This window comes from Daucus carota, chromosome 2 (assembly GCF_001625215.2).
Source record: "Daucus carota subsp. sativus chromosome 2, DH1 v3.0, whole genome shotgun sequence".
In the NCBI taxonomy this organism is placed as follows: domain Eukaryota; kingdom Viridiplantae; phylum Streptophyta; class Magnoliopsida; order Apiales; family Apiaceae; genus Daucus; species Daucus carota.
Genome location: NC_030382.2, coordinates 26,791,796 through 26,808,144, shown reverse-complemented (window position 1 = coordinate 26,808,144; position 16,349 = coordinate 26,791,796). Strand labels below are relative to the sequence as shown.

At 31.4% G+C, this 16,349-nt stretch overlaps 1 protein-coding gene across 1 annotated transcript; it reads left to right on the top strand.

The window, feature by feature from the left end:
- Positions 1–11,888: 11,888 nt before the first annotated feature.
- LOC108208114 (uncharacterized) lies at positions 11,889–12,706 on the top strand. Its single transcript, XM_017378600.2, has one exon. The coding sequence runs from the start codon at positions 12,039–12,041 to the stop codon at positions 12,537–12,539; it is 501 nt and encodes a 166-aa protein (XP_017234089.1). The 5' UTR covers positions 11,889–12,038; the 3' UTR covers positions 12,540–12,706.
- Positions 12,707–16,349: the final 3,643 nt, after the last annotated feature.

The following is a 16,349-nucleotide window of genomic DNA, read 5'->3' as shown; positions in this document are numbered from 1 at the left end:
CTGTTGAGCTTGTTGATGATGTTATGAGATCATGTGATTGTATTTGGTAAGTGGTTGGCACATTTATGTGCAAGCAATTAATTCATTATTGGTAATAGTCACACTCAACGAACAAATCAATAACGTATGAATGGAAATTGAATAAGGTATGGGGACAAAGAAATTACAGTTGGCCACAAGCAAGTTTTGAATGAAAACTATGTGTGTGGTGCGTGTACAAGCAGCGTGTGGAGAATAGGGGAGTCTTTTCAAGAACAAATAGATATTACTCGGGCAAGAGTGCAGGACTTAAGACTTAAGCATTACACTCCATTGAAACGATCGATTTGCAAGTAGCTTTACCCTTTTCTAGTGGCGAATCAATTCTAGTTTCGTCTGTTTTATTGTCAAGTTTTCGTATTGCATTGGATGGGACTCATTTTGATCGCAGTCTATCCGAATGTGGTCTCTTGATCCGGCCGTATCTCACTCTCTTGTTTTTCATGGTTAATGAGAATTATTGGAACCTCGAATCCATGTGTTGGTATTTGAATTAACAATTTTCTGACATGGTATGGGAGCCTCAATCACATCTTTGAGGGTAAATTATTACTTACACTCCACTTGAGATATCAATTTTTGTACCCTTCGATCTCATTCTTGATTCCCATTTTCACTCACGATCCAAATGCTCTTTAAATAACTATTATATTTTAGATACACATTACTATTCCTATAAATAATGGTTGTTTTCCTATCTTTAAAATAACAGATAGCAGGAATTACATTTGGTATCTTATGAACTGAAGAACAAAAATTGTGTAATATATTTGAGGGGTTCCGGATTATATTTTAGAACAAGCAATTTTTCTTATGCTTTTTCCTTTGATTTCACACATCGTATATAGGCTACAAAATATATCTTCCACCCCCTAAAAGTAACTGTCAAATTTTATTTCACAATTAATAGAATTAATGTACATAATTCTATAATTAATTCATATTTGTAACTTCCACAAATATTTATTCTTTATTTGAATTTTAGTCAACTAACATCTCCCACTTGACTTTATTTCAAATAATTTATGTACTCCCACATTTCACATGGTCTACATATTTCTTAATCCCATCAAATCAACATGTTTTGAAAATAATTTTGCCGGAATACCTTTGGTCAAAGGATCCGCAATCATATCACTCGTGGGAATATATGTCACTTTCACTTCTTTCTTTTCTACTACAACATCATGAATATAATGATACTGTATATCAATGTGTTGTCCTTTCGAACTATTTGCACCTCTGTAAATTAAATCTATAGCTGACATATTATCACAAAAAATTTCAATAGGCCCGTCTATGAGATTGAGATTTAACTCTAGTAAGAAACGTTTTATCCAGACAGCATGAGTAGCAGCCATGCTACAAGCTACATACTCATCTTCTTGTGTGTATCTTGCAACACATCCCTGTTTCTTAATTACTTCCCCAACTTAAGGCAGCTCCACCAAAATATAAACAAACGTCCTAAAGTGGATTTTCCATCATCTTTATCACCTCCGAGATCTGAATCAGAGTATCCAATAATCTCGGGCCGGCCTGTTTACCTGATAGACCAATTTGTGGTGCAATGTACCTTTTATGTATTTCATTATCCTCTTCATAGCCTCCCAATGGGCTTGATTAGGATTAATTTGAATTCTACTTACTAAACTAACAGGAAAGGCCAAGTCTGGTCGAGTGCACAGCATAGCATACATTAAACTTCCGACCGCCTGTGCATATGGCACATCCAAACTTTCTTGTCTTTGTTCAGGATCTTTACTACGCGTTAATTTCTTCCCCACAACCAACAGGGTCGGTGCCGGATTGCAATTCTGCATCCCAAACCGATTTAGAATTTTACGTAGATACATTTCTTGATTCAAACTCAATGTTCTATTCTTTCTATCCCTTATTATCTGGATTCCTAGAACATAAGAGGCTTCACCCATATCTTTCATCTCAAACTTGTTACTAAGTTCCACTTTGATATTATTCAACATATCTTTGTCATCTCCTGCTAACAATATATCATCCACATACACTGATAATATTGCAAAAGAACTCCCACTTTTCAAAGTATAGACACAATTGTCTAATTTATTCTTAACAAAATCAAGTTGAATTACAACTTCATAAAACTTAATTTTCCAATCTCTAGGAGCTTGCTTAAGTCCATATATCGACTTTTTCAACTTGTAAACCTTGTCTTCTTGTCCTTTGACCTGAAATCCTTCAGGTTGATCCATATATATATCTTCTCTTAACTCTCCGTTAAGAAAAGCTGTCTTTACATCCATCTGGTAAAGCTCTAAATCAAGACAGGCTATCAAAGCCAATATAATTCTTATTGATGCAAATTTTGCCACTGGAGAATATGTTTCTTGATAGTCTACTCCTGGTTTCTGTGTAAAACCTTTGGCAACTAGACGGGCCTTAAATTTATCAATAGACCCATCCGCCTTATATTTACGTTTCAGAATCCATTTACAACCTATAGACTTTCTATCTTTAGGGAGATCACATAACTCCCACACTTCATTCTTTTCAATGGAGTCAATCTCATCTTTCATTGCTTCCATCCATAAATCAGATTCTTGCGATCTCATCGCTTCCGAATAAGAAGTTGGATCAAAAGGATCTCCTATTTCCATGTCCGTAGAGAAACAAGACACTTCACTATTATATACATAATAGTCATTCATCCATTCAAGTGGAGGTCTTGATCTCTTATTTCCAACCATATTCAATGATTCACTATTAACAACTTGATCTAGTTCATTATCTTTAGCTAGATCTTGTTCAACACGTGTATTGACATTTTCCCGGAGAATCTCATTATCATCATCTATAACATTCAAACGGTGCATATCACCCGTCATATTTTCTTGTTCCTTGGAATTTTCTATGAAAGTAGCATCTCTACGTTCAAATATTCCTAATTATTTATTATAAAACTTATAACCCTTAGAATTTTCAGGGTAACCGACAAAGTTGCACTTCACTGTTTTGAAGTCTAATTTATCTCTATTCTGAGATGGAATCATTACTTGTGCAATGCATCCCCATTTTCTCATAAGACTTAAATCCGACTTTCTTCCTGTCCATATTTCATACGGTGTTGAATCAACTGATTTTGTAGGAATTCTTTTCAAAATCTAATTTGTAGCAAGCAATGCATCTCCCCAAAATCTTTTCGACATTCCAAAATGTGACAATAAACATCTCACAACATTTAATAATGTTCTATTTTTTCTTTCCGCCACACCATTTTGTTGCGGTGTATAAGGCATAGTCATGTGTCTTATTAATCCTTCCTCTTTGCAAAAATTTTCAAATTCCTGGGATCTATATTCTCCACCTCAATCAGTTCTCAACACTTTTATGTCTCTTCCAAGCTGTTTTTCAACTTCGGTCTTATACTTCTTGAAACATTCAAATGCTTCGGATTTTCTTGATATAAGATATACATGAGCATATTTGGAATAATCATCTATAAATGTAATAAAATATTCTTTATTACAGTGATTTCTACAATTTAATGGACCATATATGTCCGAGTGTACCAAGCCCAAAAGTTCATTAGCTCTTTCCCCTTCTTTAACAGAATTTCTAGTCATTTTTCCTTTTATACAATGTTCACATAATGACTTGTTAATTTCCATTGGAGACAACAAATTATCTCTAATAATTTGTTCTATTTTACTAACTCCTGGATGACCCAATCTTTGATGCCACATGTCATACATACATGTATTATAAGCCAAAATAGTCCATGTTCGGGTTCATAATAACCCATGGCAAATATCTCATTATTCTTACTGATTGAAAATTTATTGTCATAAAAATGCACTTTCAAACCTTTCTTGCCCAAGGCGGAAACAAATATAAGATTGCGTCTTATTTCTGGAACAAATAATACATCCTTAAGAACTAATATACTGTCCTTAAGATTCAATTTATACGTGCCAACACCCACCACATCTAGGTGAGTCCTATTTCCCATATAAAATTTTTGTTCACCCTTTTTGACTTCTACAAATTCTGTCAAATCATCTTTAGTTTTTGCAATATGTCGGGTTGCTCCAGAATCAACCCACCATCCATCTATATCTTTAGTTATATGCTCAAAGCTACATTCAACTAATCTAACAAAAAAATTCATCTCTTTCCGAGACTCATTGTAAATTTTTTCTTCTAATACAGTGTCATCTATTTCAACGACGATTTCAAAATCACTAACAACCGAAAATTGAGACATATAACAAAACAGCTATTACACAATATATCAAACAAAAACAGTAGACAGATCAACAGCCTAAGCGAATAAAAATAATAAAAACAAACACCTGGACAGAACATCAGGACAATGAAAAATAAATTAAACCACGGTGATCCCAAAACCACCTCGACACGGCCTTATAGATGTTGCGCCCCTGAAGTAAATACCAAGGCACCCAGCTGAACAAGCCAACAAGCAATTTAAGAAGTTGGATGGGTCCGCTGGAAACACATACAAAAGAAAATAACCAAAAATTAGAATATTGGGGTAAAACGATAGAAACAGGAGAGATAAACAAATGAGACAAAAAGCAGGTGTCTTGATGTGTCCTGTGACTTGACAATCCAAAGAAAACTAATCCAAAAATGAATGGATTACACAAGTAAACCACTCCTGGTCCTTTCAAAACACAAAAGCATTCGATAAAAACAGACAACACGATAACAGCGATGTCAGAACAACACAATTTCACAGGATTAAACCAAGCTCTGATACCAATGAAGAACAAAATTGTGTAATATATTTGAGGGTTCCGGATTATATTTTAGAACAAGTAATTTTTCTTATGCTTTTTTTTTTTGATTTCACACATCATTTATAGGCTACAAAATATATCCTCCACCTCTTAAAAGTAACTGCCAAATTTATTTCACAATTAATAGAATTAATGTACATAATTCTATAATTAATTCATATTTGTAACTTCCAAAAATATTTATTCTTTATTTGAATTTTAGTCAACTAACATGAACTGTGAGAAGAAAGGACATGGGTGTGGATGTAGATACGGGTGTGTGGTATGGAGATACATACATTCTATAAACTTCTTCTTTTTTGCTAACTCATTCTATAAACTTTTAATATATGCATATATGAGTATGGGTCTGTGGAAGTATGGGTATGTGAGGACTCGGCATATGCAAGAAAATTAAAAATATATATGTGTTTGTCGAAAAACATAATACTCCCTCCATTTCAATTTAGATGAGCTTTTTGCTTATTTCACACATATTATGGAGTATCAAATGATTGTTCACTTTTTTATCTCAGCTTGTATTTATTGTGTTGACTTTCTATAGTACTTCTATTTGGTAGATGTTACATTGAAAATGATAAATAAGAAAGGGTAAGTATGGAAGATTGGTGATAAATGTGCATTGAAAAGAGAAAGGCTCGACTATTTTGGGATAATTTTTTTCCCCTCAAAAGGGTCATCTAATTTGGGATGGAGAGAGTATATTCCACGATAGATTTAAGAGTTTAATTCAAATCAAACAAAGTCCGGGGGCCATTTGGCTTAGCATAAATAAAGCTGCTTCTTGCTTAAAATAGGTAAGTGGATTATAAGTGATAAGTGATAACATATTTTTAAGTTAGTTGAGGGTTTGGGTAATATGACTTAGAAGTATAGAGTGTTTGATAATTTGTTCACAATAACAAAATAAGCGGGATAATAGATAAGAAGTTGGCCAGACCAGCTTCTTGTTTCAGTGCTTAAACTCCTAAAATAAGCCTTCCGGCTTATTTACCCAAACGCCATCTCAGAAGCAAAAGCAAACTTCTGGTGAAAGAAGCCACTTAAAATCAACGCCAAACACCCACCATGTTTGATTAAACTTATTTTTCAAAAGTAAAGGCTTATTTTTAGAGAAAAGTAAATACAACTCTATTTTTTATACAGAAATCAGCCTTTTTTAATTAAAATAACGAATATAAAACACTTAGTTAACATTTATATCTAAATATATTATAAAAAAATATGTTTTTTAGAAAATAAACCCTTGAATTTTCAAAAATAAGCTCCCAAACATGTCCCAAATAGCCAAAGTTATAAGTTATAAGTCCTAAATAATAAGAAAAATTGCCAAATTCAACGTTTATCATTTTAAATTGAGAAAAACTAAACATCAATTTCAAATTTTGATACTCATCCCTCTTGGAGCATCAATCTGTATTTCACTCATTAAGTGAAAGATTAACTATCTTAAACTCTCCCACACCATTAAGTGGATCAAATCTATCACCACCAACATCCCATAATTTTATCTCACCTATAGTATTAATTAATCTTCTATGAAAGTATTCGAATATTATTGTACACATAAATCAAGTATTCCACTCTAGTAAGCAATATCTTATTCCTTCGAATTGAATGAAAAAACAAACATGCTCTTCAATTTCTCTCGCAACAAGAAGAAGAATACAGTTGTCATAGACGCTTCAAAGCTATTTTTTAAATAGGAATATGTGATGATAAAACTCCATGAACAAGCCACCACATTTTTGGACCCATAGTGCCTCTATCTTCAATGGAATCACCAAAAATACCAATTTGTCCTCAAAATCACGCAAATTCAGTATTTATAGTTGCCTCATTATATGAAAAGAATTTGTTCTTTTTCTCAGATAGCTCAATATCTTGATAGGGATAACATGATCCATAGCAGCACTAAGCCATACATCACTATAGTACCTCACTATAGTACCAGTGTGTGAAGATTTGATGATATCAGATTTTAGTATTAATATATAGAGTCAGAATTTATCGTTATAGTCTATTTGAAGATCTCGGAATTTGTGAAGTGCTGTGAATATTAAAGTTTGTCATCAAGAGATATTGTTATAAGATATTCTAAGAGTTTATCAAGGCTGGTTTTCAGGAGAGGATTGATTTCACTTTTGGAAGATGAACTCTGCAGAGATACTATAACTTAGGACTTTGGTAATTGATTTACATAACTAATTTATATGTTATGTAATGCTTTATTTTATGCATATCTTTAGTGATTGATTGTAACTTTGTAGTATATAAGTACAGATAGGTTTACACTATATGTGCAAGGTTCGAAAGAAATAATTTGTGAAACATAGCAGATCTCATTGATATTAGTTCATCTTTGAGATAAAAGTTTATTCTTTATTCCTACTTGTAATCAGTTTTTATCATCTATATAAAAATTGTGTTTGATTTTCTTGTGTTTGATTTTAGTTTGAATTCATTGTATCAATTATATTTAACCCCGTTCGATAGTAGTTTAAGGCCTATCAATTGGTATCAGAGCTAATATGTCAATATATGAACAATTTAGATTCAAAGCTATAAAATCATGATTGATAAAACACAAACTCCAATAGTCAACAAGTATGAATCCACCAGGGTTCTAATTCTCAAGACATCTTTAATATCCAACTTGAAAAGTGAAATTGGATATGTTTCTGGAGGCTACTAATCCTGAATATCTTGAAGGAATTTATCATGGCCCATATAAGCGAAACAAGCGTTTTGTTGTAGTTGGAGACGAGCAACAAAGAATGATCCCAAAGGAGAATAAGGATTACACTTATGAAGACATCTCATCCATAAGCTAGGATACCAAGGTAAGACATTTACTACATAGTGCTCTTGATAATGTTATAGTGATATCTTGTAGATTTGCCAAAGCAATTCGGGATGCTCTGGAAGTGAGATGCCGAGGCACCAAGACAATAAAAAAACAGGAAGATTATACTCACACAAGAGTATGAAAATGTTAACTCAAGATCTGATGAGTCATTGACAGATCTATATGACAGATTCTTGAAGTTACTAAATGATCTATAAATAGTTGGCAAGAAATATAATCTAGAGGATCAAACCTGAAGTTCCTGATAGCATTGGCTGCGAAGCGGGAGCTTAAAGCCATCACTATCAGAGACAATTATCAACTGGACGACAAGTCTCTTGATGAAATTTATGAAATTCTTAAAACTCACGAGCTTGAGATGGAGTAAAAGGAAAAAAAGACATGATGGCAAGTCCAATTTAATTGCTTTGAAGGTTGAAGAGAAGGAACCCAAATAAGTTGCTATGAAGAAGAGTCATTCCAAGAGAAAGGCTCTAATCAAAAAATTTGATAGTGAATCATCAAACTCAGATGATAACCTAAACTCTGATAATTCCACAATTCAGATGAGATGGTTGTGATGATGAAATAGTGATGCAATTTGAAGCGTTAATGGTGAAAAACTTTAATAAGATGGCTTATAAGAATTTCAAGAAGGCCAGAAGTTCTAAAGAAAAGATTCAGACTCTAAAAGGAAGAGTTTCAGAAAAGATGAGTAGGAGAAGGTAGATCCGGCAAGAAGGAGAAGTCCACAATCAAATGCTACAATTGTGGTGAGAAAGGAAACTTTGCACCTGAGTATAAAAAAAGATAAGTCTGACAAAGGTCAACTACTCATCACGAAGAAGAAAGATTGAATTGACACTTCAAACTTTGATAAGGAAGTGAACTATGTCTTGATGACAAATATTGAATCAAGTTCAGAAGCTTATGATATCAAATTATCTCATTCCACTCTTGCTTTTGATGATGATAATATTAGGGAGTTGAGATTATTTTTAAGGACATACATGTTAGTTATAGAGATTAGACTTTAGAAAATGAGAGAAGTTAAGATTGATTCTCCATGTGTAAATTCTGATAAAAAGTATATGTCGGTACACACTCTGATAAAATGACTTTTGTTTTAAATGCTGACCAACTTAACAAGGTCAGAGGGTCTTTGTGATTGCAAGAAAACAAGAAAAACAAAAAGGTTTACTTGGGGTTCTGCTTATTTACTTCCTCGTGGTGCCATTTCATCGAGGTTTGCAAAACAAAGGCTCATAGCTTCATTCACCATGACTGTGAGTATATAACATGTTTTGAGGCATCCAATTACGCATTGTGGCTGTAAAATTTCATCATTGACTTGCTAATTATTAATAGAGGTGAAAATCTATTGAAAATATTTTGTGATAATAATTTGGCTGTGTAGTATTCAAACAACAATGAAAGCACTACAGAGACAAAACATATTGATATTAAGTTTTTAGTTCTTAAAGAAAATGTACAAAATAAATAATTTTTCATAGAAAATATTGGGACTAACTCCATGATAGGAGATCCGCTCACTATAAGTTTAACACCGAAGATTTTTTACTAGTATACTGGTCATATGGGTATCACCTTGTTCATGATTTATGTTATAAATCTTGAGATGTTTATGGTCTGCAGTGATGAAAATATATTTATTAAGCATCACTCTGAATTTATTTAAATATTATTATTATTAATTTGATATTATGTTCAAAAAATTGAAATTAGTCTCATTAGAGATTGAATTTGGACTAGTTGAAGATAGATTACATTGTGATTATGATTTCATGTCACTCGTATGAATTGATTCATGCCGTTAAATATGTATTATGATAATCATGGAAGGTTTAGTCATTTTATGATCATGACGAATGCCGCCATAATCTCGTACTAATATAGTTGAAAAACATGATTGTGTATTTGTGTTCGGTGAAAATTAAAGAATGATGAGTAGCATAAGGTTGTAATAACTACGATAGATTGTTAAGAACTCTTTTAAATATTTGAAAAATTGATTTTGGATTCATATACAGTCCAAGTGGGAGATTGTTATAATAATAATAATAATAATAATAATAATAATAATAATAATAATAATAATAATAATAATAATAATAATAATAATAATAATAATAATAATAATAATAATAATAATAATAATATATTATTATTATTATTATTATTATTATTATTATTATTATTATTATTATTATTATTATTATTATTATTATTATTATTATTATTATTATTATTATTATTATTATTATTATTATTATTATTATTATTATTATTATTATTATTATTATTATTACGATAACAATATACGTGGGCTACATACAACTATATATATTAGTTACTTGTTTTATTGGAATAAATTATGTGATTAAAATAAAGAACTCAATTAATTTTTAATTATTGGGTAAATGAATGAGTATATATCCATTAATAAGGTCCGATCATAATTATAATGAGAGATCTATGTGAGAATCGAATCCAAGATCTTGGTCACGACTGAAATATAGCTTTATCACTGGACTACTATCACCCCATAATTATAATGAGAGATTTAATAGAGCGTTGTAGTGAAGGATTATATTCTGCATATATCAAGTGTATATATTAGTGATTCTTTCCAGGGCTGTGCCTGAGATTCCAGATGCCCTGTGCAAAATTAAAATATGTGCCCCAACAACAAAAAGATAATAGTATTATATAAAATAATAACAATAATCATTTTTTTATTATTTTAACATAATTATAAAAAATTAAAAAACCGTAAAAACAAGTACAAAAATAGTAAGCTATAATAATTATATATAAAAAAATAATCATAAAAAAACTAATTTAAATGTAAAATATATTAAATTTTGATGTAAAACTTTAACTAACTGATTAATTGATTAATTCTAATTTAACTTTTTCATTGAATATATAAACATTAAATAAAAACCTAATTTAAAATAAATTAGATATCCAAAAATTAAATTATTAAAAATAATATAATGTACAAGTTGTCTAAACGAAAATTAGTATTGACCATTGTATTTAATTATTAAAATCAGTAGTCTAAATTGCTAATCAAATAGATTAATATTCTTATTACATATTTTTCTTATTAATTTTATTTTAAAAAAATTATAAATTACTTTATCATTAAAACTAATATAATTTTTTTTAATTTGGCTAAGATAATATTTTTTTCAATTCAAACAATACATACATATACTTGTGCCCCTAGAAAATATAGACGTTGTTCCGTCGAACAGCCCGCACACCCTCCGACACGGCCCCGATTCTTTCCCCTTGAGGAGAAGTCTCCTCAAAAACCCTGAAATGTGCTCGGTCGAGGAAGACACAAACACCTTATTACTCTAACCAAACATATTAGATATCCTAAAATTATTTTAAAATTTTCTCTAAAACTAGTTGCCGACGTCTGATCAACAATCAAAATTTGGGGTACTGTAATGAATACAGGTATGCTTCCGTATCCGATACAATCTTCATAAATGCTTCCTACGGTTCATTTTAGTTGTCACATTTCTATTTTTGTTGGTCAAAATGACTAAGTGACTGTTTGGCCGGGCTTTTAAGCCCCGTTTCTGGACTTTTAAGTTAGAAGCACTTATTTCGTACCGTTTGTGTAAAAAGTCGAGAAGCACTTATAAAAAGCTACGATTCCTAGCTTTTGTTTCATGACTTCTGCTTTTTTCCCAAACATTTTAATCATCTATAAGTCTTAACTAACTTCTAGCTTCTACTTCATTTTTTTATTTTAAGCAAGAAGCACTTATTTTAAGCTCACCCAAACAGCCTCTAAGTTTTGACCAAAAATTATAAGTCACTCACTCATTATTTAAAAAAACTGAAAACTACATCTTAAAGTAGATTAAAAACTATTTCTGTTAATATATTTTTTTTATTTTATCAATTGATAAAATATTAATAAATTCCAGTCAAATTTTAGTATTGCACAAACATTACTATGTTCACTATTCTGGACTCAATTATTTGTGCTTATTTGATTATTGAGTGTTACGTATTGCGTAATAATTTACTGTCAAGCTACTCTGCTACTGTGGTAATACCACAACTACAGTCTACCAGCCTTCATTACTCCCTTCATATCATAATAAAGCGACATTTAGAGACATCCAGTACATAATACTGATAATAATTGCCTTATGGCAATGGCATCTTGGTAATTATACACATGTCTAAGGACAGATGCATGGCCAGTCCGCTATAAATTAACCCCTCCAGAATTTACCCCAATCACCACACTTTTCTTATCCCGGGATAAAAAACAGAGAGAACCACCAAACAGTGAAAAAATGTCTCAAGTCACAGAAGAAATAAGAAGCAGCGCCTCAGAGATTCACTATGGCAACGAGATTTGCAAAGTGAAGACCCAGTTGTTGCTCTCAGAAGTAGGCTTACCAAATGGCCTCCTCCCTTTGAAAGACCTCGAAGAATGCGGGTATGTCAAAGAGACTGGCTTTGTGTGGCTCAAGCAGAAGAAAAAGAGTGAGCACAAGTTTGAGAAAGTGGGCAAAGTTGTGGCTTATGCGCCTGAAGTGACTGCAGTTGTGGAAAAGGGCAAGATCAAGAAGCTGAGTGGCGTCAAGACTAAGGAGCTGCTGATGTGGGTGAGTGTGAGTGATATTTGTGTGGATGATTCTGGGAAGATCACGTTTAGGACTCCTGCAGGGCTGTTCAGGACCTTTGCGGCCTCGGCTTTCGAGGTTGAGGAAGAGGCTGAAGATGTCAAGAATGGCAAGGGGGGGAATGTGGCTGCCAATGGTGCAAAAGAAGTTCAAGTTAAGGAGGTCTGATTAGTAAGATTGTATTTTCTTTCGGTTGTTGCATGGGAGACATGTTTTATGTAGCTTGTTTGCTTCAAGAAGATGCATGTGATTTATGTCATGTTAGAGTTATGTATGTCATGGTTGCTGGTTTGAAGCAGCAGTTTGAGTGTCATATTGGTTTCCAAATTATACTATTTCCATGGTATTAGCTTTTGAAATGTTAATTATTTGATGATTAAACAAAATGACAAATATCAATTGAATACCAATTTATGTAGGCAGCAAATGAACTGGACCGTTCGTTAACAAAATTCGGCTCGTTTAAATGGGTTCGGTTTTGTTTGTTTATTAAAAGAATCCCGATCTTGAACCGCACAGATAAATCCGTGCGGGTAATAAACGAACCTGAGTCAAGATTTTTAGCTCTTAAGCTCAAACTCGGCCCGTTTCATTTAAATACGGCTCGAGTTCGGCTCGTACTCGTCTAACTCGACTCGGCTCAGATAAAATTTGTATATAATATAATTAGTAAATATTATGAATTATCGAAACATTTTAAAATATAAATTTCAATGTATTATCATTCCGATCCGATTTGACTCAATTATCATTCCTCTATATATGATCTCAATATTTCAAGTCATCCATTTCAACCCTACAATTATTGATTATGTAGCGAGTAACCCTCATATCAGAATAAAATAACAAAACGGAAGGTAAATTTAATATTTAACATAACTTAAGCTCACTAAGTCATGATAAACTTAACATGTTGAAACATTGAAGGCGGATAAATATACACCCTAAAATTTCAAGAACTAGAAGGTCATTAACCTTTTATTTAATTTATCAATTTTATTGAATTTGTCAAAGTTAAAAAATTGATTAATTAATCATGCCATTTTCTCACGACACAAATATGAAATTTGGAATCCAAACTTCAAAATTTTTTAGAAATAGTTTATGATTTCTAAAACTAAGTATATCTTAATAATTTAAGTTGAAATTAGAGATGCTGACTTGAAAATAAAAATGATTTATAAGTCAGAAATTGATTTGAAATATAAAAATTGACTTATAAATCAAATATGATTCTTTGAGTACATGATCAAAAGATAGTTGAATACAATGCAAGTACATTAAAAGATACTTATATAATAAGATGTGAATGTTTGTAACTTAAAAAAGTTTAAATTATATTTTAAGATTGCTCAAATAGAAATTATATATGATCTATTTGTGAACAATTGACTCGAGTTCGAATCGAATTGAATTGTTGGTGAGCAAACTCGTGTTCGACTTGTTTAGATCGAGCCAATCTCAGATTCCATTTTTCTTTTACTTAGAAAACTCATATCAGCTTAACTCGTTCATTTTAGAAAAATATTAAACTTGACTCGACTTTGTTTATTTGCAACCTAAATTTGTGTAAAGACTAGTGCCGAAACAAATTGCGTCGCTGGTATTTTCTCAATAACAAAATCAATCATAATAAAATAACCTAAAATTTTTTATTTTCATTTGCAAAACCTACAGGCTTGAGATTTCAGGATAACAAGTTATTTAAAATAGTATCAGCGAACAAGAAACGCGAGTTTATATTTCAGAATTCATTATATACGCTAAGATAAAATTATTTAAAAATGTAATTAATAAAAATATCATAATGAATTATCCTAACATACACATGTAAAATTAAAATAATAATCAAGACAGATGGGTAAAGATGGTAGGGAGGGCAGATGCCAGTCGATCGGTATTATTCGGTTTTGACGAAAAACGAAACCGAACTGAATAATATTTCAAAACCAAACACGAACTGAACCGAACCGAATCGAATCGAACTGAAATCCGAAGTTCAAAACGCAAACCCGAATCACTAGTTTTCGGTTCGGTTCGGTTTAAACCGAAAATTATATAAAAAATACTAAATATATATTTAAAAATTATATATTAATATGCAGGTGTATAAACAAGTCTTTTGTTAAAAATTAACATATCCTAAAATTATTACAAGTATATTAAAATAGGCATGATTTAATTAGCATTACAATCATTCATAATTACTTTTTTATTAATTTAACTTATTAAAAACAAAATGTAGGTTTATTTCTTACACAAAAGAAAATAAAGTATCATGTTTTAATATAAATTTTTATAGATTTTATGTTATTTATTTAAATAAAAAAAATTATGATACTTTTTGTTTATGAAAATATTATAATTTAATACTAGATTATGTCTTATTTTACGATAATAAGATAAATGTTTAAAATTTATATCGTATGATATATTTGTATATATCTTTTTGGCCGATTAACTTTCAAATTACATGTAAATTACAACATTTAATAAAACACATATTTGAAATTCAAAATATAGAAATTTCATTTTGTAAAAGAAAAATAAAAAAAATATAGCATTTAATTAATTTATTCTACGTGACTGGAATAAAAAAATATGTGATAGAGAAAAGATAACAATACAATTATTCTTTTGTTACACATATCTTGTCATCTTGTCATGGGATAATAACAAATTTTGAATATTATATGAATATTATATAATGGCATACTATAAATTTATAGTCTCGGGTTTGGTCGGGGGTCCGTTTAGTTTGGATTTGAATCAGGTTCAGATAATCGGGTCGGGTTTTAGTTTGGTTAGCCTAAAAATCAAACCCCAACCAAATTCAATCGTTTTTCAAAAATAAAAACCAAACCCATTACAATATTATAAAAATCAAGTTCGATAAAAGTCAATCGGATTGATTCGATCAGATTTATGTTGTTGAAACACAGATGCAGCGTATAAATGTTGTTGAAACACATTTACTGATTTTAGGTGGGAAGCAAAATAAATAAAGTCAACTACTACCAATATGAATGATGGCTAAAGAGAAGTTCATAAATGGTTAACCAACACGGTGTGTGAAATAAATAAGAAGTGGGATGAAAAATTTAATGGCGTGCCGATCTTACGGAAAATGACATTACTGTCTGTCCAAACGATTGTTTGGTACTAGCACTCAATGTATATACTCCATCTGTTTTTCTGTTTTCATATATTATATTTGACGTTTTGAAAAAGATTAGCAAAATTTGATGACCTAACCTGTACATTTCCTGTGCTTCCACATGCAATAAATTTGTCTTACGAAATGCCCTCAATGACACAATTATGAACCAACCATCCATTCTCAGTTCTTGAGCTCAAAAATGTGACTCATGTGTAACCTATGATGCACCTAATCGTTACATTCAGTGAAGTAGTACTATATCTGAAACTGAAAACTCGATTTCGTAAAGATTTAAGAGTTCGTTTGGGTTAACTTAAAACTTACTACTATTATAATTCATAAGCTTAATGACCTTTTAGCCCTCGAAGTTTGGGTGGAAGTTCCGATGCGGACTTGAAGTTTAAAAACATACCTTTCGACCCTCAAAGTATCTTTATCGTACCTTTTAACCCTTATGGCATATATCGGTATATAACGGAGTGGACAGTTGACATTTCACACGTGAAGGTTCACTACAAGAAAAGCGGCTAATTTCGATCGGTTATTTTCGACCGGGAATTAATTTCGACTAGGCTAACTTCGACCGCGTCAGTACTGGTCGAAAATGACTAATTTCGACCGTATACGGTCGAAATTAGTCATTTTCGACCAGAATTGGACGGTCGAAAATGACCGCTTTTCCTGTAGTGGTTAAAAGGGGCATTAAACATTAAGGGTTAAAAGGAACATCTAATGTATTTTAATGTATTCTTTAGGGGTTAAAAAGAACGAGATCCATACTTTAAGGGTTAAAAGGTACGCTCAAACTTTACCCCGAA